The sequence below is a fragment of the Aegilops tauschii genome, chromosome 4, assembly GCF_002575655.3.
Source record: "Aegilops tauschii subsp. strangulata cultivar AL8/78 chromosome 4, Aet v6.0, whole genome shotgun sequence".
Taxonomy (NCBI): Eukaryota; Viridiplantae; Streptophyta; class Magnoliopsida; order Poales; family Poaceae; genus Aegilops; species Aegilops tauschii.
The window spans coordinates 22,478,850-22,502,612 of NC_053038.3; the positions used below are offsets into that span (position 1 = coordinate 22,478,850).

The window sequence follows — 23,763 nt, forward strand, 5'->3', positions numbered from 1 at the left end:
GATCTGATCTCCTCAGTGCTGCAAGATTGTTCTTGGCTGCAGAAAAATGTCCATATCTTTCTTAACTTGGTGCTATGAGACGATAGGCCGCGGGTCCTATAAGTGGGATCAAATAAGAATCCTTGATAAAAGCGTAAATTTTGTGACATGTATTAGTCCGTGCAAAGATTTGTATGCCAGCCAATCATGCAACGTCGAATAGGAGGTTGCAAAGTGAACTTTACTCTTTTGTATAGATAGAAGCAAAGTGGCCACGAGCAAGAGTGGACGACCGTTACCTCTCTAGGGCAACCAGTTTAGAAAGTGAGGAACTGCACTACTGCAGATGTGGTAATGTCTTGTGGAGATAGCACTCGATTAGGCGGATAACCCACTAGAAGTTCTTTATATCGCAAAAGCTACATTTTCCTAAACATACCAACAAATTAATCAAAGACTAAGAGAAATCACACAACCACTTTATTTGGAAGTTACTCGCTTCTCATTAGTCACAAGTCATAGTGCAACAAACACGCGAATCTACCTGAAACGGTCAATAGAAAAATCCTGTCTAAAGAACCAGCAGAAAACTCCTCTAGGAAAATAAATTTATATATATTGAAGTCCCTAGAGTTTGCCCTAACCGCCATCGCCACCGCTAAACCGTAGCCGGGAACGACGGTGAATTATCACCCAAAGAAGCATGATGTCGACAAACCTTTGGTGTTGTGGCGTGTCGACCAGGGAACATCCCCGTCCTCCTTGAGTCCCGGAACCATTGTTTGTCGTTGCCGTTGTCGAGGCCGAGCGGCAAATGCACTATTGTCAGGCTCTGAACCTAGATCTTAGTACACCATTTCCCTTTGACAACCGACGATGTCGTCCAGGACGGCAAGCAATGACTGAAAACCTAAGCCGGCCGGCAGAAGGGATGATGGGGGACACAACACACCGGATCCTCGACGTCGTCATCGAAACGGGACTGAAACAAGGTCATCGAAACATGAACGAAGCCCGATCAACCCATATCTTAGTACACCATTTTCCATTGCCAACCGACGATGTCGTCCAGGACGACAAGCAACGATTAATAACCCAAGCCGGCTACCAGAAGGGCCGACGGCGGACACAACCCATCGGGTCCTCGACGTCGTCATCGAAACGGGATTGAAGCCCAGTCAACTTTATCATATATACTGCCACCACTGCATTCACCATCAAAACAGTGTAGTCCCACACACTGTTTGTACTTTAAGGGGTCGATATTCTCCCTCTCTGGTCATCGAGCGATAAAAGGAGAGAGAGCAACCCACAATATCGCGAAGAAAAAAGTCCATTTTACTACCCTGAATAAAGTGGGTGGTTCACTTTACTCCTTGATCTATTTTTCGGCTTCTTCTACCCCCAAACAAACCAAAATCGGACAAAACACCCCTTGGCTGGTTTGTCTCCACCCGTTGCTGATGTGTCACTAGTTAACGGCGGTTTTGACCTGGGTGGGGCCCCTTGTCAGGTCTCTCTCTCTCTCTCTCTCTCTCTCTCTCTCCGGTCAGATCCACCGCCGCGCGAAGGAGCTCGCCCCGGTCGCCGCACCCCGTGTCGGTGTCAAAACCGGCGGATCTCGGGTATGGGGTCCTGAACTGTGCGTCTAGGATCGATGGTAACAGGAGACGGGGGACACGATGTTTACCTAGGTTCGGGCCCTCTCTATGGAGGTAATACCCTACTTCCTGCTTGATTGATCTTAATGAATATGAGTATTACAAGAGTTGATCTACCACGAGATCGTAATGGCTAAATCCTAGAAGTCTAGCCTGTATGACTATGGTAATGTGTGTATCCACCTATCCGGACTACGCTCTCCGGTTTATATAGACACCGGAGAGATCTAGGCTTACATGGGGTCGGTTACATCAGAAGGAATCTTCATAGTTGGTCGCCTAGCTTGCCTTCCACGCCAAGGAGAGTCCAATCCGGACACGGGTATAGTCTTCGGCCTTCATATCTTCACAGCCCATCAGTCCGGCCCAATGGATAATAGGCCGGACGCCCGAGGACCCCTTAGTCCAGGACTCCCTCAGTAGCCCCTGAACCTGGCTTCAATGACGAGGAGTCCGGCGCGCAGATTGTCTTCGGCATTGCAAGGCGGGTTCCCCTTTTTCCGAACTCCAAGATATTCTTCGGGTGCAATGATTGTATCCGGACCTGTAACGCATACCACACACAACCGCAGAGAGAATATAATATTTGCACGAGTCTAATCTACTGACAGTTTTTTACAACATGACATTACGTCTGTCCGATCATAATTTCGAACCGTTTTTCATCTGCCATCCCACGTTTCGAGACACGGTTGTAAATGGCACGTCCTGTCGAAGCAGAGATCGTGTCCCCTTATTGCGGGATCCTCATGAATGCGGGCGTGGGTAACCCAATCGTGTCGTTTACACAAGCCTTGGGAATAGGCGAGCTTTTAGGGCGAGTGGGGAGGCGCTTGATATTCGCGGCCTTTATAAGGGGACAAGGACTCATCCTTGTCCACCCACGCCTTCTCCTTCCTCTGCCCATCTATTCTCGAGCTCCAGCGCCCAAGCTCTAGCTTTCTCCGCCAAAAATCACTCCAGTCATGTCCGGATCCGGAGCTGGAGGCAAGTGGATGGCCTCTTCGGTCAAGAAGAAGGACATCAAGGAGCTCCGGGAGGAAGGATACCTGGCGAAGGAGATTGCTCATCGGCTCCCGGCCAAGGGACAGATCGTCCCTACCCCAGAGCCCCGTGAGAGGGTTATGTTTCTCACACACTTCGTCCGCGGACTGGGGTTCCCTCTCCAACCATTCGTCCGTGGGCTGATGTTTTACTACGCGCAGGATTTCCATGATCTAGCCCCCAACTCTATCCTCAATATCTCGGCATTTATTGTCATGTGCGAGGCCTTTCTCCGCATCCCACCTCACTTCGGCTTATGGCTGAAGACCTTCAGTGTAAAGCCGAAGGTAGTGAGCGGCCAACAAGCAGAGTGCGGAGGCGCCATGGTGGGCAAGATGCCCAATATCGTCTGGCAAGAAGGCTCCTTTGTGGAGACGGTGAAGGGTGTTGGGGAACGTAGCAGAAATTCAAAATTTTCTACGCATCACCAAGATCAATCTATGGAGTAATCTAGCAACGAGGGGAAGGGGAGTGCATCTACATACCCTTGTAGATCGCGAGCGGAAGCGTTCAAGAGAACGGGGTTGATGGAGTCGTACTCGTCATGATCCAAATCACCGATGATCCTAGCGCCGAACGGACGGCACCTCCGCGTTCAACACACGTACGGAGCAGCGACGTCTCCTCCTTCTTGATCCAGCAAGGGGGAGGAGAGGTTGATGGAGATCCAGCAGCACGACGGCGTGGTGGTGGAAGTAGCGGGATTCCGGCAGGGCTTCGCCAAGCGCAAGCGGGGAGGAAGAGGTGTTACGGGAGGGAGAGGGAGGCGCCAGGGCTTAGATCTTGCTGCCCTCCCTTCCCCCCACTATATATAGGGCCAAGGGAGAGGGGGCGCAGCCTTGGCCCTTCCTCCAAGGAAGGGTGCGGCCAGGGAGGAGTCCTTCCCCGCCAAGGCACCTCGGAGGTGCCTTCCCCCTTTAGGACTCTCCCTTTTTCTTATCTCTTGGCGCATGGGCCTCTTGGGGCTGGTTCCCTTGGCCCATATAGGCCAAGGAGCACCCCCTACAACCCATGTGCCCCCCCGGGGCTGGTGGACCCCCATGGTGGACCCCCGGACCCCTTTCGGCACTCCCGGTACAATACCGATAAAGTGCGAAACTTTTCCGGCGACCAAAATAAGACTTCCCATATATAAATCTTTACCTCCGGACCATTCCGGAACTCCTCGTGACGTCCGGGATCTCATCCGGGACTCCAAACAACTTTCGGGTTACCGCATACTAATATATCTATAACCCTAGCGTCACCGAACCTTAAGTGTGTAGACCCTACGGGTTCGGGAGACAGGCAGACATGACCGAGACGACTCTCCGGTCAATAACCAACAGCGGGATCTGGATACCCATGTTGGCTCCCACATGCTCCTCGATGATCTCATCGGATGAACCACGATGTCGAGGATTCAATCAATCCCGTACCCAATTCCCTTTGTCAATCGGTATGGTACTTGCCCGAGATTCGATCGTCGGTATCCCGATACCTTGTTCAATCTCGTTACCGGCAAGTCTCTTTACTCGTTCCGTAACTCACATCATCCCGTGATCAACTCCTTGGTCACATTGTGCACATTATGATGATGTCCTACCGAGTGGGCCCAGAGATACCTCTCCGTTTACACAGAGTGACAAATCCCAGTCTCAATTCGTGCCAACCCAACAGACACTTTCGGAGATACCTATAGTGCACCTTTATAGCCACCCAGTTACGTTGTGACGATTGGTACACCCAAAGCATTCCTACGGTATCCGGGAGTTGCACAATCTCATGGTCTAAGGAAATGATACTTGACATTAGAAAAGCTCTTAGCAAACGAACTACACGATCTTGTGCTAGGCTTAGGATTGGGTCTTGTCCATCACATCATTCTCCTAATGATGTGATCCCGTTATCAACGACATCCAATGTCCATGGTCAGGAAACCGTAACCATCTATTGATCAACGAGCTAGTCAACTAGAGGCTTACTAGGGACATGGTGTTGTCTATTTATCCACACATGTATCTGAGTTTCCTATCAATACAATTCTAGCATGGATAATAAACGATTATCATGAACAAGGAAATATAATAATAACCAATTTATTATTGCCTCTAGGGCATATTTCCAACAGTCTCCCACTAACACTAGAGTCAATAATCTAGTTCACATCACCATGTGATTAACACTCACAGGTCACATCACCATGTGACCAACATCTAAAGAGTTTACTAGAGTCAACAATCTCGTTCACATCACTATGTGATTAACACTCAATGAGTTCTGGTTTGATCATGTTATGCTTGTGAGAGAGGTTATTAGTCGACGGGTCTGAACCTTTCAGATCCGTCTGTGCTTTACGACTATCTATGTCATCTTGTGGATGCTACCACGCGCTACTTGGAGCCATTTCAAATAACTGCTCTACTATACGAATCCGGTTTACTACTCAGAGTCATCCGGATTAGTGTCAAAGTTCGCATCGACGTAACCCTTTACGACGAACTCCTTTTCACCTCCATAATCGAGAAAATTCCTTAGTCCACTAGATACTCAGGATAAGTTCGACCACTGTCATGTGATCTATTCCCGGATCACTATTGTACCCCTTGACCAACTCATGGCAAGGCACACTTCATGTGCGGTACACAGCATAGCATACTGTAGAGCCTACGTCTGAAGCATAGGGGACGACCTTCGTCCTTTTTCTCTCTTCTGCTGTGGTTAGGTCTTGAGTCTTACTCAATACTCACACCTTGTAACACAGCCAAGAACTCCTTCTTTGCTGATCTATTTTGAACTCTTTCAAAATCATGTCAAGGTGTGCGTTCTTTGACAGTATCATCGGGCGTCTTCATCTATCTCTATAGATCTTGATGCCCAATATGTAAGCAGCTTTATCCATGTCTTCCTTTGAAAAACTCCTTTCAAACAACCCTGTATGCTTTCTAGAAATTTTACATCATTTCGGATCAACAATATGTCATTCACATATACTTATCAGAAATGTTGTAGCGCTCCCACTCACTTTATTGTAAATACAAGTTTCTAACAAACTTTGTATAAACCCAAAAACTTTGATCACTCCATCAAAGCGTATATTCTGACTCCGAGATGCTTGCTCTAGTCCATGGAAGGATCGCTGGAGCTAGCATACCTTTTAGCATCCTTAGGATCGACAAAACCTTTCTGATTGTATCACATACAACCTTTCCTTACGAAAACTGGTAAGGAAACTTGTTTTTGACATCCATCTGCCAGATTTCATAAATGCAGCTAATGCTAACATGATTCCGACGGACTCTAAGCATCGCTACGGATGGGAAAATCTCATCGTAGTCAACTCCTTGAACTTGTGGAAATACTCTTTGCCACAAGTCGAGCTTCATAGACGGTAACATTACCGTCCACGTCCGTCTTCTTCTCAAAGTTCCATTTATCTCGGATTTCATGGCTTCTAACCATTTGTCGGAATATGGGCCCACCATCGCTTCTCCATAGCTCGTAGGTTCAGTATTGTCCAACAACATGATATCTCAGACATGATCACGTACCACTCTGAAGTAGCACGCATCCTCGTCGTCCTACGAGGTTTGGTAGTGACTTGATCCGAAGTTTCATGATCACCATCATAAGCTTCCACTTCAATTGGTGTAGGTGCCACAGGAACAACTTCCAGTGCCCTGCTACACACTAGTTGAAGTGACGGTTCAATAACCTTATCAAGTCTCCACCATCCTCCCACTCAATTCTTTCGAGAGAAACTCTTCCTCGAGAAAGGACCTGTTTCTAGAAGCAATTACTTTCGCTTCCAGATCTGAAATAGGAGGTCTACCCAACTGTTTTGGGTATTCTATGAAGATGCATTTATCCGCTTTGGGTTCGAGCTTATCAGCCTGAAACTTTTTCACATAAGCATCGCAGCCCCAAACTTTTAAGAAACGACAACTTAGGTTTCTCTAAACGGTGTCGTCTCAACGGAAATGCGTGGTGCCCCCCTTTTAAAGTGAATGCGGTTGTCTCTAATGCCTAACCCATAAACGATAGTGGTAATTCGATAAGAGACATCATGGTATGCACCATATCCAATAGGGTGCATTTATGATGTTCGGACACACCATCACACTATGGTGTTCCAGGCGGTATTAATTGTGAAACACATTCCACAATGTCTTAATTGTGTGCCAAACTCGTAACTCGGATACTCATCTCTATGATCATATCACAGACATTTTATCCTCTTGTCACGACGATCTTCAACTTCACTCTGAAATTACATGAACCTTTCAATAATTCAGACTTGTGTTTCATCAAGTAAATATTCTCAGCATCTACTCAAATCATCTGTCAAGTAAGAACATATTGATATCCACTGCGTGCCTCAGCACTCATTGGACCGCACACATCAAATGTATTACTTCCAACAAGTTGCTCTCTTGTTCCATCTTACTGAAAACGAGGCCTTTCAGTCATCTTGCCCATGTGGTATGATTTGCATGTCTCAAGTGATTCAAAATCAAGTGAGTCCAAACGATCCATCTGCATGGAGTTTCTTCATGCATCTATACCAATAGACATGGTTCGCATGTCTCAATCCTTTCAAAAATGAGTGAGTCCAAAGATCCATCTACATGGAGGTTCTTCATGCGTTTTATACCAATATGACTCAAGTGGCAGTGCCACAAGTATGTGGTACTATCATTACTATCTTATATCTTTTGGCATGAACATGTGTATCACTACGATCGAGATTCATTTTAGGTGCAAGACCATTGAAGGTATTATTCAAATAAACAGAGTAACCATTATTCTCCTTAAATGAATAACCGTATTGCGTTAAACATAATCCAATCATGCTCAACGCAAACACCAAATCTCGATGGTAGAGGGAGCATGCGATGCTTGATCACATCAACCTTGGAAACATTTCCAACACATATCGTCATCTCACCTTTAGCTAGTCTCCGTTTATTCCGCAGCTTTTATTTCGAGTTACTACCACTTAGCAACCGAACCGGTATCTAATACCCTGGTGCTGCTAGGAGTACTAGTAAAGTACACATTCATATAACGTATATCCAATATACTTCTATCAACCTTGCCTGCCTTCTCATCTACCAAGTATCTAGGGTAGTACAGCTTCAGTGACCGTTCCCCTCATTACAGAAGCACTTAGTCTCGGGTTTGGGTTCAACCTTGGGATTATTCACTAGAGCAGCAAATGACTTGCTGTTTCATGAAGTATCCCTTTTGCCCTTGCCCTTCTATACTAGTGGTTTTACTAACCATCAACAATTGATGCTCCTTCTTGATTTCTACTCTCGCGGTGTCAAACATCGCGAATAGCTCAAGGATCATCATAACTATCCCTGATATGTTATAGTTCGTCACGAAGCTCTACTAGCTTGGTGGCAGTGACTATGGAGAACTATCACTATCTCATCTGGGAGATTAACTCCCACTCGATTCAAGCGATTGTGGCACTCAGACAATCTGAGCACATGCTCAACGATTGAGCTTTTCTCCCTTAGTTTGCAGGCTTAAGAAACTTGTCAGAGGTCTCATACCTCTTGACGTGGGCACTAGTCCGAAATCCCAATTTCAGTCTTCAGAACATCTCATATGTTCTGCGACGTTTCAAAAACCGTCTTTGGTGCCACAATTCTAAACCGTTAGCATTACGCACTGAACTATCACGTAGTCATCAAAATGTGTATGTCAGATGTTTCGCAACATCTACAGACGACGCTGAGGTTCAGCACACCGAGCGGTGCATTAAGGACATAAGCCTTCTGTGCAGCAATGAGGACAATCCTCAGTTTATGGACCCAGTCCGCATAACTGCTACTACCAACTTTCAACTAAATTTTTCTCTAGGAACATATCTTAAACAGTAGAACTAAAGCGTATGACATAATTTGCAAAGACCCTTTGACTATGTTCATGATAATGAAGTTCATCTGATTATTTAATGAACTCCCACTCAGATCGACATCCCTCTAGTCATCTAAGTGATACATGATCCGAGTCAAACTAGGCCGTGTCTGATCATCACGTGAGACGGACTAGTCATCATCGGTGAACATCTCCATGTTGATCGTATCTACTATACGACTCATGTTCGACCTTTCGGTCTCTTGTGTTCCGAGGCCATGTCTGTACATGCTAGGCTCGTCAAGTCAACCTAAGTGTTTTGCATGTGTTCCGAGGCCATGTCTGTACATGCTAGGCTCATCAACACCCGTTGTATTCGAACGTTAGAATCTATCACACCCGATCATCACGTGGTGCTTCGAAACAACGAACCTTCGCAACGGTGCACAGTTAGGGGGAACACTTCTCTTGAAATTTTATAAGGGATCATCTTACTTACTACCGTCGTTCTAAGCAAATAAGATGCATAACATGATAAACATCACATGCAATCAAATAGTGACATGATATGGCCAATATCATTTTGCTCCTTTGATCTCCATCTTCGGGGCACCATGATCATCTTTGTCACCGGCATGACACCATGATCTCCATCATCATGATCTCCATCATTGTGTCTTGATGAAGTTGTCACGCCAACGATTACTTCTACTTCTATGGCTAACACGCTTAGCAATAAAGTAAGTAATTTACATGGCGTTATTTAATGACACGCAGGTCATACAAAAATAAAGACAACTCCTATGGCTCCTGCCGGTTGTCATACTCATCGACATGCAAGTCGTGATTCCTATTACAAGAATATGATCAATCTCATACATCACATATATCATTCATCACATCTTCTGGCCATATCACATCACATAGCACATGCTGCAAAAACAAGTTAGACGTCCTCTAATTGTTGTTGCAAGTTTTTACGTGGCTTGTATAGGTTTCTAGCAAGAACATTTCTTACCTACGTAAAACCACAATGTGATATGCCAATTTCTATTTACCCTTCATAAGGACCCTTTTCATTGAATCCGTTCCGACTAAAGTGGGAGAGACAGACACCCGCGAGCCACCTTATGCAACTAGTGCATGTCAGTCGGTGGAACCTGTCTCACGTAAGCGTACGTGTAAGGTCGGTCCGGGCCGCTTCATCCCACAATGCCGCCGAAACAAGATAAGACTAGTAACGGCAAGTAAATTGACAACATCGACGCCCACAACTACTTTGTGTTCTACTCGTGCATAGAAACTACGCATAGACCTAGCTCATGATGCCACTGTTAGGGAACGTAGCAGAAATTCAAAATTTTCTACGCATCACCAAGATCAATCTATGGAGTTTACTAGCAACAAGAGGGAAGGAGTGCATCTACATACCCTTGTAGATCACGAGCGGAAGCGTTCAAGAGAACGGGGTTGATGGAGTCGTACTCGTCGTGATCCAAATCACCGATGATCCTAGCGCCGAACGGACGGCACCTCCGCGTTCAACACACGTACGGAGCAGCGATGTCTCCTCCTTCTTGATCCAGCAAGGGGGGAGGAGAGGTTGATAGAGATCCACCAGCACAACGGCGTGGTGGTGGAAGTAGCGGGATTCCAACAGGGCTTCGCCAAGCGCTGCGGGAGGAGGGAGATGTGTCACGGGAGGGAGAGGGAGGCGCCAGGGCTTGGGTATTGCTGCCCTCCCTCCCCCCCACTATATATATGGCCAAGGGAGAGGGGGGCGCAGCCTTGGACCTTCCTCCAAGGAAGGGTGCGGCCAGGGAGGAGTCCTTCCTCCCCAAGGCACCTCGGAGGTGCCTTCCCCCTTTAGGACTCTCCCTTTTCCTTATCTCTTGGCGCATGGGCCTCTTGGGGCTGGTGCCCTTGGCCCATATAGGCCAAGGCGCACCCCCTACAGCCCATGTGCCCCCCCGGGGCTGGTGGACCCCCTTGGTGGACCCCCGGACCCCTTTCGGCACTCCCGGTACAATACCGATAAAGTGCGAAACTTTTCCGGCGACCAAAATAAGACTTCCCATATATAAATCTTTACCTCCGGACCATTCCGGAACTCCTCGTGACGTCCGGGATCTTATCCGGGACTCCGACCAACTTTCGGGTTACCGCATACTAATATCTCTATAACCCTAGCGTCACCGAACCTTAAGTCTGTAGACCCTACGGGTTCGGGAACCATGCAGGCATGACCGAGATGTTCTCCGGCCAATAACCAACAGCGGGATCTGGATACCCATGTTGGCTCCCACATGTTCCACGATGATCTCATCGGATGAACCACGATGTCGAGGATTCAATCAATCCCGTATACAATTCCCTTTGTCTATCGGTATGTTACTTGCCCGAGATTCGATCGTCGGTATCCCGATACCTTGTTCAATCTCGTTACTGGCAAGTCTCTTTACTCGTTCCGTAACTCACATCATCCCGTGATAAACTCCTTGGTCACATTGTGCACATTATGATGATGTCCTACCGAGTGGGCCTAGAGATACCTCTCCGTTTACACGGAGTGACAAATCCCAGTCTCGATTCGTGCCAACCCAACAGACACTTTCGGAGATACCTGTAGTGCACCTTTATAGCCACCCAGTTACGTTGTGACGTTTGGTACACCCAAAGCATTCCTACGGTATCCGGGAGTTGCACAATCTCATGGTCTAAGGAAATGATACTTGACATTAGAAAAGCTCTGAGCAAACGAACTACACGATCTTGTGCTAGGCTTAGGATTGGGGTCTTGTCCATCACATCATTCTCCTAATGATGTGATCCCGTTATCAACGACATCCAATGTCCATGGTCAGGAAACCGTAACCATCTATTGATCAACGAGCTAGTCAACTAGAGGCTTACTAGGGACATGGTGTTGTCTATGTATCCACACATGTATCTGAGTTTCCTTTCAATACAATTCTAGCATGGATAATAAACGATTATCATGAACAAGGAAATATAATAATAACCAATTTATTATTGCCTCTAGGGCATATTTACAACAGGTGTACGTGTGCAATGAGTAATTAATACCGAGGTGAGGAAACGGGAAGATGAAATAATAAGCTGGCGCTACCGTGTATTCACCATTGTGATGTAACTAGTACGTCGAGGCGTACTTTGTACAAGTAATGCGATAAGCAAGTAAGGCTATTTAACATGCCGCAACCAAGGGCGAGCTACGTGCGGGTATGAAAAGCAAGTATGGCAATCGTTTAGTAGAGACCACCTGGGGATTCCCTTCTAAGCCAGAGCTCCTTGCCTCCTTGGTGTGTTCTGCAAGCGGGTTGTCCGTATAGACCTCGAAAAGAGAAGAAAACCCGTAAGAAGAAAAAGTAAAAGCGTGCGAATCCCAGGGTCGGTCAAGCCGTACTGTGGATCGCGAACGAGTTATGCCTACGTCAATACCCATAGGGTTTTGAGTGCATAGTTTATTTACGCGCGGTATTAATGCCATTGCCTCATCAGGGCTGGGACGGAGGCCAAATTGCTAATTCGGCTCGTGACGAGCCGAGCTGTCCTGTTGCAGTGTTGTCCGGACCCTCTTAATGATGTCCAGGGGCTCGGCAGCCAGATTATAATGCTGCTTGAGAAGGCCGCTATGTACTTCTGCTGCTAGGGCGGCGGTGTGCTCCTCTGTACGGAGGGAGCGTTCCGTGTTTCCATTTACTGTAATGACGCCACGTGGGCCGGGCATCTTGAGCTTGAGATAAGCGTAATGTGGCACCGCGTTGAATCTAGCGAATGCGGTTCGTCCGAGCAGGGCGTGATAGCCGCTGCGAAATGGGACGATATCGAAGATTAGTTCTTCGCTTCGGAAGTTATCCGGGGAACCGAATACTACCTCCAGCGTTATTGAGCCCGTACAATGGGCCTCTACGCCTGGTATGACTCCTTTAAAGGTAGTCTTCATGGGCTTGACTCGTGAGGGGTCGATGCTCATTTTACGTATTGTATCCTGATAGAGCAGGTTGGGGCTGCTACCACCGTCCATTAGGACTCGTGTCAGGTGAAATCCGTCGATGATTGGGTCGAGGACCAGTGCGGCTGAACCGCCATGGCGGATGCTGGTTGGATGATCTCGGCGGTCAAAGGTGATCGGAAATGACGACCACGGAGTGAATTTCAGGGCGACTGGCTCTAACGCATAGACATCCCTAAGTGCGCGCTTGCGCTCCCTTTTGGGGATGTGTGTAGCGTATATCATGTTCACCGTTTTGACTTGAGGGGGAAATTTTTTTTGCCCCCCAATGTTCGGCTGCCTAAAGATCCGGCAATCTCTGTTAGTATGGTTGGCCGGTTTGTCTGGGGTGCCATGTATCTGGCAAGGACGATCGAGTATGCGGTCCAAGCTGGATGGTCCTCTGCTGTCCCTTTTATAGGGCTTCTTTCGCTGGTCGGACTTGGAGGCACTGAATCCGGCGTGAACTGTGGTGTCATCGGTGTTATCGCCATTGCTTCGGCGTTTGTGTCTGTTGCGCCGGAGCTTGTCTGTGTTGTGTTTGGCCTCGGAGGGGCCCATTTCGTTGGTTGTGTTTGTACTGCGAGCCAGCCAACTATCCTCTCCCGCGCAGAAGCGGGTCATAAGTGCCGTGAGGGCTGCCATGGACCTCGGCTTTTCCTAGCCGAGGTGGCGGGCGAGCCATTCGTCCCGGATGCTATGCTTAAAGGCCGCTAGGGCTTCGGCATCCGGACAATCGACGATCTGGTTCTTTTTAGTTAGGAATCTAGTCCAGAATTTTTTGGCTGATTCTCCAGGTTGTTGAACTATGTGGCTTAAGTCATCGGTGTCTGGTGGCCGGACATAAGTTCCTTGGAAGTTGTCCAGGAAGGCTTCTTTCAAGTCCTCCCAGCTACCGATAGAATTTTCAGGCAGGCTGTTAAGCTAGTGCCGAGCTGGCCCTTTGAGCTTTAGTGGGAGGTATTTAATGGCGTGGAGGTCATCTCCTCGAGCCATATGGATGTAGAGAAAAAAATCCTCGATCCATACTGCAGGATCGGTTGTGCCGTCGTATGATTCGATATTGACGGGCTTGAACCCCTCGGGGAATTCGTGATCTAGTACTTCATCTGTGAAGCAGAGAGGGTGTGCGGCACCTCTGTATCGGGCCGCATCGCGGCGTAGCTCTGATGGAGTCCGTCTGCAGCATTCGGCCCGGACGTGTTTGGTTTGTCACGTCCGAATAGGTAGCCATCGTCGTGCCTCGAGGCACGTCCTCGCGATCCGTAGATCGATCTTGTATGTCCTGCTCTACTGTCCAGGGTCTGCCGGAGGTCATACGTGTGACCCCGAACTCTTCCTGTCTCTACTTTTATGGGGCGGTGGGGCAAGCTGTTGTTCGGCCTGAGTTGCCGCTTTATCCCGACCACGTGGTGGTCGTTCCGCATTACGCGAGGGAGATATGTGCTCCAGTGCCTCCTCATCGAATTGAGGTAGCAGTCTGCGTTTCGGGTAGCTCTTGGCTGGGCGCTTGAGGCTGTATTCTTCGGCTGTCAGGACATCAGTCCATCTGTCGACGAGCAGATCTTGTTCAGCTTGAAGCTGCTGCTGTTTCTTTTTCAGGCTCCTTGCAGTAGCTATGAGCTGAAGCTTAAAGCGCTCCTGCTCTAGAGGATCCTCCAGCTCGATGAAGTCTTCGTTGTCGAGGCGTGTCTCCTCCTCGGAGGGTGGACGGTAACTATCGTCCTCCGAGTCATCTTCTATGGCATGTTCATCAGGGTTGTCTTGCCCGTTGTGATGTTCCTCCTGTTCGGATGCAGCCCCGACAGGGTCTTCATTGTTTTTGGCATCGCCTGGAGTACTATTTTCTCCGGTTCCAGTGTTGCCATCTTTTGAGCGACGAGGCTTAGAACGGTGTTTGGGGCGCCGGCGCTTGGACTGCGTCTGGGAGGGTTTATTCGCATCTGGCTCTTCTTTGTCGTCGCCAGATCCTTTAGGTGTATCAACCATGTACACGTCGTACGAAGAGGTGGCCGTCTAATGTCCAGTAAATGGTGGGTCTTGGCCTTGCTCCTTGTCAACATCGTCTTCCATACCGTCGATGTCTTCGGAGCCATAGTCAAGCACGTCGGTTAAGTCATCGACAGTGGCTATGAAGTAGGTGGGGGGTGGGAAGCAAAATTCCTCGTCATCCGCCTCTAGCTCGAACCGACATAGTTCGGCTGTGAGTCCTCCTCCAAGGACAAGTTCTTTAAAGAGTTTAGCACGTCACCCAAAGGTGAATGCTGGAAGATGTCTGCGGCGCTAAACTCAAAAATCGATAATCGATCCAGCTCGGTGTCCGCAGGCGTACCTGGTCCGGAACGTATAGCCGGAGACGAGTCCGGAGTTCCATTGACGCAAACATTGCAAGATGTCGAGTCCATGTGCGGTTCCAATGTCGCGGACTTTGTGGCCTTGGAGGGCACGATCTGCTTCGGTTCTGAGGCCGTTGTAGCAACAGGATCCATCTCCTGGATGTAATCCGATAACAGATATAAGTCATGTTCTTCGGGACGAGGGGGAGCGATCGCTGCAGTTTCAAACCCATTGAAGATCGAGTCTCCACGGGTATCTGCGACGTAGTTCAAGCTTCCAAATCTGACCAGGTGGCCAGGGGCGTAGCTATCAATCTGCTCCAGACGGCCAAGCGAGTTGGCCCGCAGTATTAAGCCGCCGAACACAAAAATTTGTCCGGGGAGGAAGGTTCTTCCTTGGGCAGCGTCATTATCGACGATTGAAGGGGCCATCAAACCTTTTGTCAACGGCACAGTGGAACTCTCAATGAAAGCACGAATGTCGGTGTCAAAACCGGCGGATCTCGGGTAGGGGGACCCGAACTATGCGTCTAGGATCGATGGTAACAGGAGACGGGGGACACAATGTTTACCCAGGTTCGGGCCCTCTCTATGGAGGTAATACCCTACTTCCTGCTTGATTGATCTTGATGAATATGAGTATTACAAGATTTGATCTACCACGGGGTCGTAATGGCTAAATCCTAGAAGTCTAGCCTGTATGACTATGGTAATGTGTGTATCCGCCTATCCGGACTACGCTCTCCGGTTTATATAGACACCGGAGAGATCTAGGGTTACATGGAGTCGGTTACATAAGAAGGAATCTTCATAGTTGGTCGCCTAGCTTGCCTTCCACACCATGGAGAGTCTAATCCGGACACGGGTATAGTCTTCGGCCTTCATATCTTCACAGCCCATCAGTCCGACCCAATGGATAATTGGCCGGACGCCCGAGGACCCCTTAGTCCAGGACTCCCTCACCCCGCTCGGCCTCGCCTCGCTCCTCCGCGGCATTGGCTCCGCCGTTGTCCGTCCCGTCGCCTCTACGGCCACGCGCCTGCGCCGCCCAGCCTCCTCCCCGAGCTTGCGCCGTCGTCCCCGACCGCCTGCCGGCTCCGACCGCCCCACTCTGGCCTCGTGCACGCGGCCCCGTCCACGTCCCACCCGCTCAGTTCCGCTCCGCCCTCGCGCGTCCGAGCGCGTACGGACCCGTCCGCGCCCCGCGCCGCTCCTCGCCGCGCTGCACTTGGCCGCGCCCGCGTCGCTGCGCCTCGTCGCGCTCGGCCTCCCCCGCTTGGTGCGCGCTATCTCCGCCCGCCCAGGCGCGCACCCGGCCGCCCACCGGCTCCTCGCGCACCGGCTGCTGCCGCTTTTGCCGGCTGCTACTGCAGTAGGGGGCCGCTCCTTTTTTTCTTCTATTGCTTTGATTTTTTTTAAAAAAACTGATGAGTGGGACCCACCCGCAGGTCAAATATCACCTTTGACCGTGTCCACGTTACCATCCGGTCTGGGTAAATCACTTATGGTGTTCTTTTGTCCGGTATGAGATTATTTAAGGGGAGGGGGTAAAGGGATCGAAAAATAGATCAAGGGATAATGTGAACCATCAAATTTGTTTAGGATAGTAAAATAGACTTTTTTTTCTATCGCGAGCGACAGCGAACAAGGGTCGCCTCCCTCTCCGGATCTCTCGCTAGGGCAAAGGAAGGGGAGCGGAGCAACGGTCACAATTGTCTTGATTTTTTTCTTGTGTGGCCAGTTGGTTCATTCATTCGTCCTTTTCCATATACGTCCTTGTTTCTTTCTTTTTCGGACATCAAGATACCTACACCAGGCATCTATTCCGGCCACAGGATTGCCCATACCCTTCCGCTCCCCTGTGCTGATCCATCAGACGCACAATTAAACTTGGCAGTTCCACTTGGACAGTCCGGAAAGCTCCTAATGACTCTTCAGGTAAACTAATACCATCTGATCAAGACACGACCCATTCCGTACGAACTACCAATCCATACCCCCGCTCCAAACATCGCACGAAATGTGTCGTCGCGTCGGGTCATTTTCGTTCCGCGCAAACGGACGTGGACCGACGGCGTCGGGGCACCGTCGGAGAGCTACGGGACGGCGAGCTCTCTCATGTCCCGCCGGACGCAATGGCGACCGCGACACCGTCGGGTCCGATCGGTTCGCCAATCCATGTCTCCCGTCCCAACTCTTAAATTAGGTCAGGTTCCCATCAGAGCACTAATCATGCGCCTTAAGATACACCTGAGGTCCTAATCCGCCGTTGCGTCGCATATGTTTGCGCAATTACGTATGGTGCTTTGAGCTTGACACCACCCCTCCATCTACTAATCCTGCTCCATCAAGCCCGTCATCACTGGTCCCTTTCGTCATTGGTTATTAGATTAGATGTAACGCAACTTGAGGCGCTCCGGAGTAGATTTTACACGTCCATGTCTGATGGGCGGTCAGGGGGATTGGACACGAGATATGGGGAGCCTATTCTATTTGTAATAAAAATGTATTTGATGATGTTGATAGTGATAAATTAGTGATATGAATGGTTGTTTGTGCTTGTGTTGTGCGTGCACTTGCAGAATAGAGAGCAGAACTCACAAGCAACACTTTTGGTTGGTGGATGTTCAAAACGGCTCCCGGCGGCATATGCTCCGGAGTGGAAATAGGAGTAATAATTTTGTGAATGTCAAGAAAATATGGAAAAAAAATAGTTGTATGTATTTAGCTCTTTTTGGGTGTCTGTAAATTTTCATGGGAAAACACAAGTATCATGATCCGTGCGGAAAAAAACAACTTTAGTGCGTCAAAACTAGCGTAGAAGCGTTTCGCATAAAAGAAAAGAAAAACTAGCACACATGACACATGTATTCATAAAAAAGAATCATATTTTTTTCAAAATTCAAACTATTTTTCTTACAGTTTTACTGTTTACTATCCGAGGGCCAAAGGCGTCGTCCCCACTTTTGATGCCTTTTTTCCTGTTCCGTGTTTCTATTCCTGTTTCCTTTGAGAGCTAGAGTGCTTCAGCTTTTGCACCACCCTCGTCCCATCTTCGGACTGGCATGGCAAGGCCAGGCCACCGTCCGTATGGGATGAATGGCGAAAGACGCTACGAAAGTTCCAGGAATAATTTTCGTGGGCGCGACGTGTTGCGGTGTGACATGCCATGCATGTACTGACTACTGAGGCAGTAAATAATGCATGCATGCAAAAAAGATCCAGATAAATGAGCATGTGAAGTTGGTATAGCCTTTGGCAGAAGATAAAAAGGAAATGTGCACGTCCGAGACTCGAATGATTTTTTCACCCAGTGTGATAATGCTCCAGTACTGAGGGCAGAGATTTACTAGGTCGCATGGCGTCTCTGTCTGAATAGCACTAGTGCACAGTGAAACCTCTTCCCCTCGGTGTGTTCTGCGCGACGTAGCACCGCCGAGAGCCAAGCAATCTCTGTTTTGACAGCACCAGGGGATGGCAAGTGATGTCCTGTCCGGTCGGGTCGGGTCGGAGTTAGTGCTGGTCGCGCACACAGCTAGCTAGCCCTAGGCGCTGCCAGTGGTAGCAACTCGACCGTGAGCGTGAGGTCGCGTCAGCTTTATGGCGAGACGGCTGAAGGAGCTCGCGCGGTAAAAAATCAACACAGCGTGCGTCCATCAGCTGTGCGGTGCGGATAACAATCAAAGATCGATCCGTTTCAAAAAAAAAAAAACAATCAAAGGTCGCGATCGTCGTCTTGGTCAGCAGGTCACCTTGGGAGTAGATTCAGAAATTCAGATTATTCCGGGCGTTCGACCTTCGTTTGAGTGGGTGTGATCTGTGATGTGATGCAACTGCATGGAGAAAATTGCTTATTTACCATAGACAACCTCGGCTATTGCTTATTTGCCATCGAACAAACCAACTTTGCTCTTGTACCGCTTACAAGCTCGTTTCGTTGCCAATTTGCCATCACCGTTACTCTGCCGTTATACATCCACCGTTAGATTGAATAGCCCCTGTCAGTTTATCTGAAAATACCAGTACTACCCTCATCTATCACCCTCTTATTTTCTTGTAAAAAAAAGGAAAAACATGTGGTAAAAAAACCCTTTCTTTCCTCCCGCAATACTCGACCCGCACAACTCCCCTGGTTCCAACCCTAGCCTCCTAGCCTGGCCGCGGCGTGGCCATGGCGGAACCGCCGCCGCCGCCCCTCCCGCATCTGTTCCCGCTGGCCGGAGGTCCTCCTCTCGTGGTCGTCTCTCCATCCACCGGCCCTTCCGCCCCCTGCCCTCCAGCTGCTGCTCCCGCTGGTGGTCCTCCAGCTGCTGCTTCGGCCACAGCCGGCCCTCCATCTGCTGCTCCAGCCGCCAGCGGCCCTCCAGCTGTTGCTCCCTCCGCCGCCGGCCCTGCAGCTGGGGATCTTGCCGCCATTGGCCCTGCAGCACCAGATCTCGGAGCCGCCGGCCCTGCAGCTGCGAATCCAGCCGTCGGCGCCCCTACAGGTGCTTCTCCAGCCGCCGGCCCTGCAGATGCTGCTCCAGCCACCGCCGCCCCTGCACTGTCTACTGCTGCCTCATCCCCAGCAGCCGGCGCCCCTACAGCCGATGGACCTTCTGTTCCAGCTGGTGAGGATGTTGCTTCTTCAGCATCTGCTCAATCCCCGCGACGAATTGCTGCAGTAAGGTAGTTCATTGTCTCATGTGTTCGTGATATGTTCTCTCATGATATTTAGTTGCACATTGCGCCTAATCTTTAGACAAATTGGTTGATGATTGTCATGGTTGCGTCCGCAGGATGGACCAGGCATCAACATGTGTGCTAGAAGTTAGGATATGTAGCAGTCGCCGTAACTTCAGTGGAGGTTTTTCCTTCAGTTGGAGCATTGATTTGCATGCTATCACTACTATGAAGGGGTTTCTAGATGCTATTTCTGCACAGTACTCTTGGGTTGTGTGGTCTGATGATGAAACTATCATTGTAGAATGGTTTGATAGTATTAGTGAGAAATACAAACCTGTTGCAAATGATGAAGAGTTGATGACAATGTTTGAGTGTTTTAAGCAAGTTAGACATGGCAAAGTAGCACTTAAAGTTTTAAATGAACATGAAAAAAGGGATGAGTTAAATGCTGATATGCCATCTACTCCTTCACATGCAACACCTTCTCTAGCACTGCCTAGTCAGCCAAGTAATGTCAGTGAAGAAACTGAAGAACCTACGGATACATATCTAGCGAATCCACACGAGGAATATGAACATGTAGGTGTTGATGAGGAAGACCAGTACTCAATTGGTAGTGCTTGCCCGGATTCCGATAGTAGTGAGGATGAGCTTGATAATGTTGTAGTTGATGTGGACGGTGTTGAGGACAGCAGTGATGATGAGGAGTGGATTGTAGAAGATGCTATACCGGATGATGCTCCTCCGGAAGTAGCGCATAACATGGAAGACCCACCCATGGCTGTGGGCACTATATACCCGAATATTGAAGTGTTTAGATTGGCAATTGCTCAATACTCTATTAAGCGTGAATTTGAGTACAAAATTGAAAAATCTGAACCTACTCGATTCAGAGCTAAATGTGGACAAAAAGGATGCAAATGGAGAATACATGTCGGTACAATTGATGACGGTGTCACTATGGAGGTATGTATATGATACTTGAATATATGTTATGTTACTTGAATTGATGTCTAACTTCAAAGTGAATTAGTATTTAGTACTGATTGTTATATGATTTGTATTTGCAGGTGAAAATCCATGATGAAGAACATAATTGTCACAGCACAAGAAAAAGTGATAACCCAAAGGCTGCTTCGAAGTCTTGGATATGTTCCAAGGTAATTGATTGGGTAAAAGAAGATCCTAGTGTGACATCAATGGAGCTACGAAGGAGGTTGCATGACAAGTACAAGATTTGGATCCGTTATGACAAAGTTTACCGTGGAAGAGAGCTAGCATCGATGAGGTTGTTTGGAAATTGGGATGATTCATTTGACAAGTTATATGCTTGGAAAGCTGAAGTTGAAAAGAGATCTCCTGGAAGCATAGTGGCCATTGATCACATGGAGTACAAAGGGAAAAAAAGGTTTGTGAGGATGTTTGTTACATTCAAGCCTTTGTGTGATGGGTTTTTGGCCGGTTGCCGACCATACTTGGCAATTGATAGTACTCATTTGACTGGGAAGTATAGAGGTCAGCTAGCAATTGCTTGTGCTGTTGATGGGCACAATTGGTTGTACCCTGTTGCTTATGCAATTATTGACTCGGAAACAACAGAAAGTTGGGATTGGTTCATGGAGAAGCTTCATCAAGCTATTGGTTGTCCACCTGGACTTGCAATCTGTTCGGATGCAGGAAAAGGGATTGATAGTGCAATTGAAGAGGTGTATAAGTATGCTGAACATAGGGAATGCATGCGCCACTTGGTTGTCAACTTTAAGAAAAAATTTCATGGTAAAGTATTTGATGACCATATGTGGCCAGCAGCTTATTCATGGACTCCAGAAGCTTTCGAAGCCCACATGGCAGCCATACATGAGAAAAAACCTAAAGCAATAGAGTACTTGACAAGATACCATAGTAGGCTTTGGTCCAGGAGCAAATTTTCCACTTCCTCAAAGGTGGATTATGTGACAAACAATCTGGCCGAGTGCTTCAACAACTGGATTAACAAGCACAAGGGCATGATGTTGTTTCAGTTGGTGGACAAAATTAGAAGGAAGATATTAGTCAAGATGGAGAAGAGGAGGAGGATTGCCAAAAAATTGGAAGGCCATCGTATACTACCTAGTGTCATGAAGGAGTTGAATGCAAAGAGTAGAGGGTTGGACATAGAGTATGAGAGGATTGACCACATGAAAGCAGAGGTGAGTGAGGGTGGTGAAGATGGCAAGCGACATGTTGTGGATCTGGACATGAGGACATGCACATGTAGAGAATTCCAAGTATCAGGGAAGCCTTGCAAGCATGCCATTTCCTGCATCACCGGAATTAGAGGGGTCACTATAGAAGACTTTGTTGATGATTACTATAGTGTTGCCAAGTTCGCAGCAGCATATACTCCTGTAATGCCGGGGCTTACTGATGCATCTCAATGGCCAAAGAAAACCCATGAATTCTTTTTGCACCCTCCAATCCTTCGAAGGGCTCCTGGGAGGCCAAAAGTAGAGAGGCACAAGAGTGGTGCTGAGCATAGCAAGAGCAAGAGAAGAAAAGGACAACATCAGTGCCCAATTTGCAAAGACTATGGTCATAGATGGCAAGGTTGCAAAAATGCTGATCCAGATGCAAAAGAAGCGTATGCTGATGTGGCAAAAGAAAGAAGGTAAGAGTGTAATTTTGTTAAAATTATCATGCATATAACAATGCTAATGTTCTTTTGGTCATGTAGGAAAAAAAGAAATAAATCCAAAGTTGCAGCAAGGAGTGGTGACCCTAATATTCAAGCAATCGAAGGTACCCAACCAACGTTGCCTCTTCCATGTTCAACTACCAACCCAAGTGAAGTAGATGTGGTGAAGTCAACATCATCTAAGACTACATCATCTAAATCTGTGAGGTAAATGACACCTTAGTTTTCAAGATTATATTGTGCTTCTCTTTTGCAATCATATCATCTACTTATACATGAATTGTTAATTTAGGTCCAAAACCGGTTCGAACCAAATTGAGAGCACCTCAATGGAAATTGCGTCAACACCAAAGCGGCGCAAGGGCAAGTCGAAGGCAAAGGTGATCCCAGCTGCAGCGGACAGCCCCGCAATGGCCACTCGAAGCAAGAAAAGGCAACCAAACAGCCCTGCGATGGCCACTCGTAGCAAGAAAAAACTGAAAGTGTGAACTTGTTTCTTTCTATGACATTTGTGGACTTGTTTTCTTGCACTGGACATTGGTCTCTTTTGTGCATTTCAATTTCTTGTACTGGACATTGGTCTCTTTCGTGCACTTCAGTTTCTTGTACTGGAATATGAGTACCATGTCTATTTCTCCTGTTTACTATCCTCATTATGTGTTATGATGCAAATATATTATTGTCATGTTTATAACTGTTTGATCCTGAAATTACAAGCAAGGTGCTGCCAATTTTTTTATAGAGAAATATGTTATCTTAATATTTGTTATTCTCATGCAAGCTAGCTCCAGCAAGGTGCTACCTTTTATCCTTGTTATGTGTTATGATGAAAATACTATATTGTTCTCATAAATTGTTTGATCTATAATTACAAGCAAGGTGTTGCCAATTTATTTTACAGAAATATGTAATCTCAATATGTTATGATAATTTGAACAGAAGTGCTTCAACATGGTTAAAAGGAACAATAGGTAAGGTTGCTCATTTGCCATTGAGGGTAAAATCGTCATTTTGCTTACTTTAACAGAAGTGGCTAACACCAAGTAAACGGCTGATGGCAAATTAGCAACGAAACAAGCTTGTAAGCGGTACAAGAGCAACGCTAGTTTGTTCGATGGCAAATGAGCAATGACCGAGCTTGTCAATGGTAAATAAGCAATTGTCTCAATTGCATGCCATGGCATATTGGCATGGCACGCGCGCACGACAATGACAGAGAGCGATCTCCGTTTCGAAAAAAAAAGACAATGACAGAGCGCAGATCCGCCGCGCGGCACGGGTCACGCGCCGGCTGAGCGCGGCCGGTGCCGGGCCCCGGCAGCGGCAGCGTACGTCCGCCCACGCCGCGCCGGCCGGCCGGCCGAGAACAGCCAACCGAGACGCCACGGTGCCCCATGCCCCACCGTGCGTGCCGTCTCTCTCTCTCTCCACCCCGGTCGCGATCTCGTCTCCTCTGGCTGGCCGCCTCGCCAGCCCGCGTCCATACATCTCGCGATGCGCACTGGCCAGACATGTCGACATGCAGTAGCTGCCTGCTGT

General features: G+C 48.1%; 1 protein-coding gene across 1 annotated transcript; it reads left to right on the forward strand.

Moving 5' to 3' along the window:
• Window positions 1-20,333: 20,333 nt before the first annotated feature.
• Window positions 20,334-22,272, forward strand: LOC120963205 (uncharacterized). Its single transcript, XM_045227489.2, has 2 exons — window positions 20,334-20,516; window positions 20,621-22,272. The coding sequence occupies exons 1-2, from the start codon at window positions 20,511-20,513 to the stop codon at window positions 22,199-22,201; spliced, it is 1,587 nt and encodes a 528-aa protein (XP_045083424.2). The 5' UTR covers window positions 20,334-20,510; the 3' UTR covers window positions 22,202-22,272.
• Window positions 22,273-23,763: the final 1,491 nt, after the last annotated feature.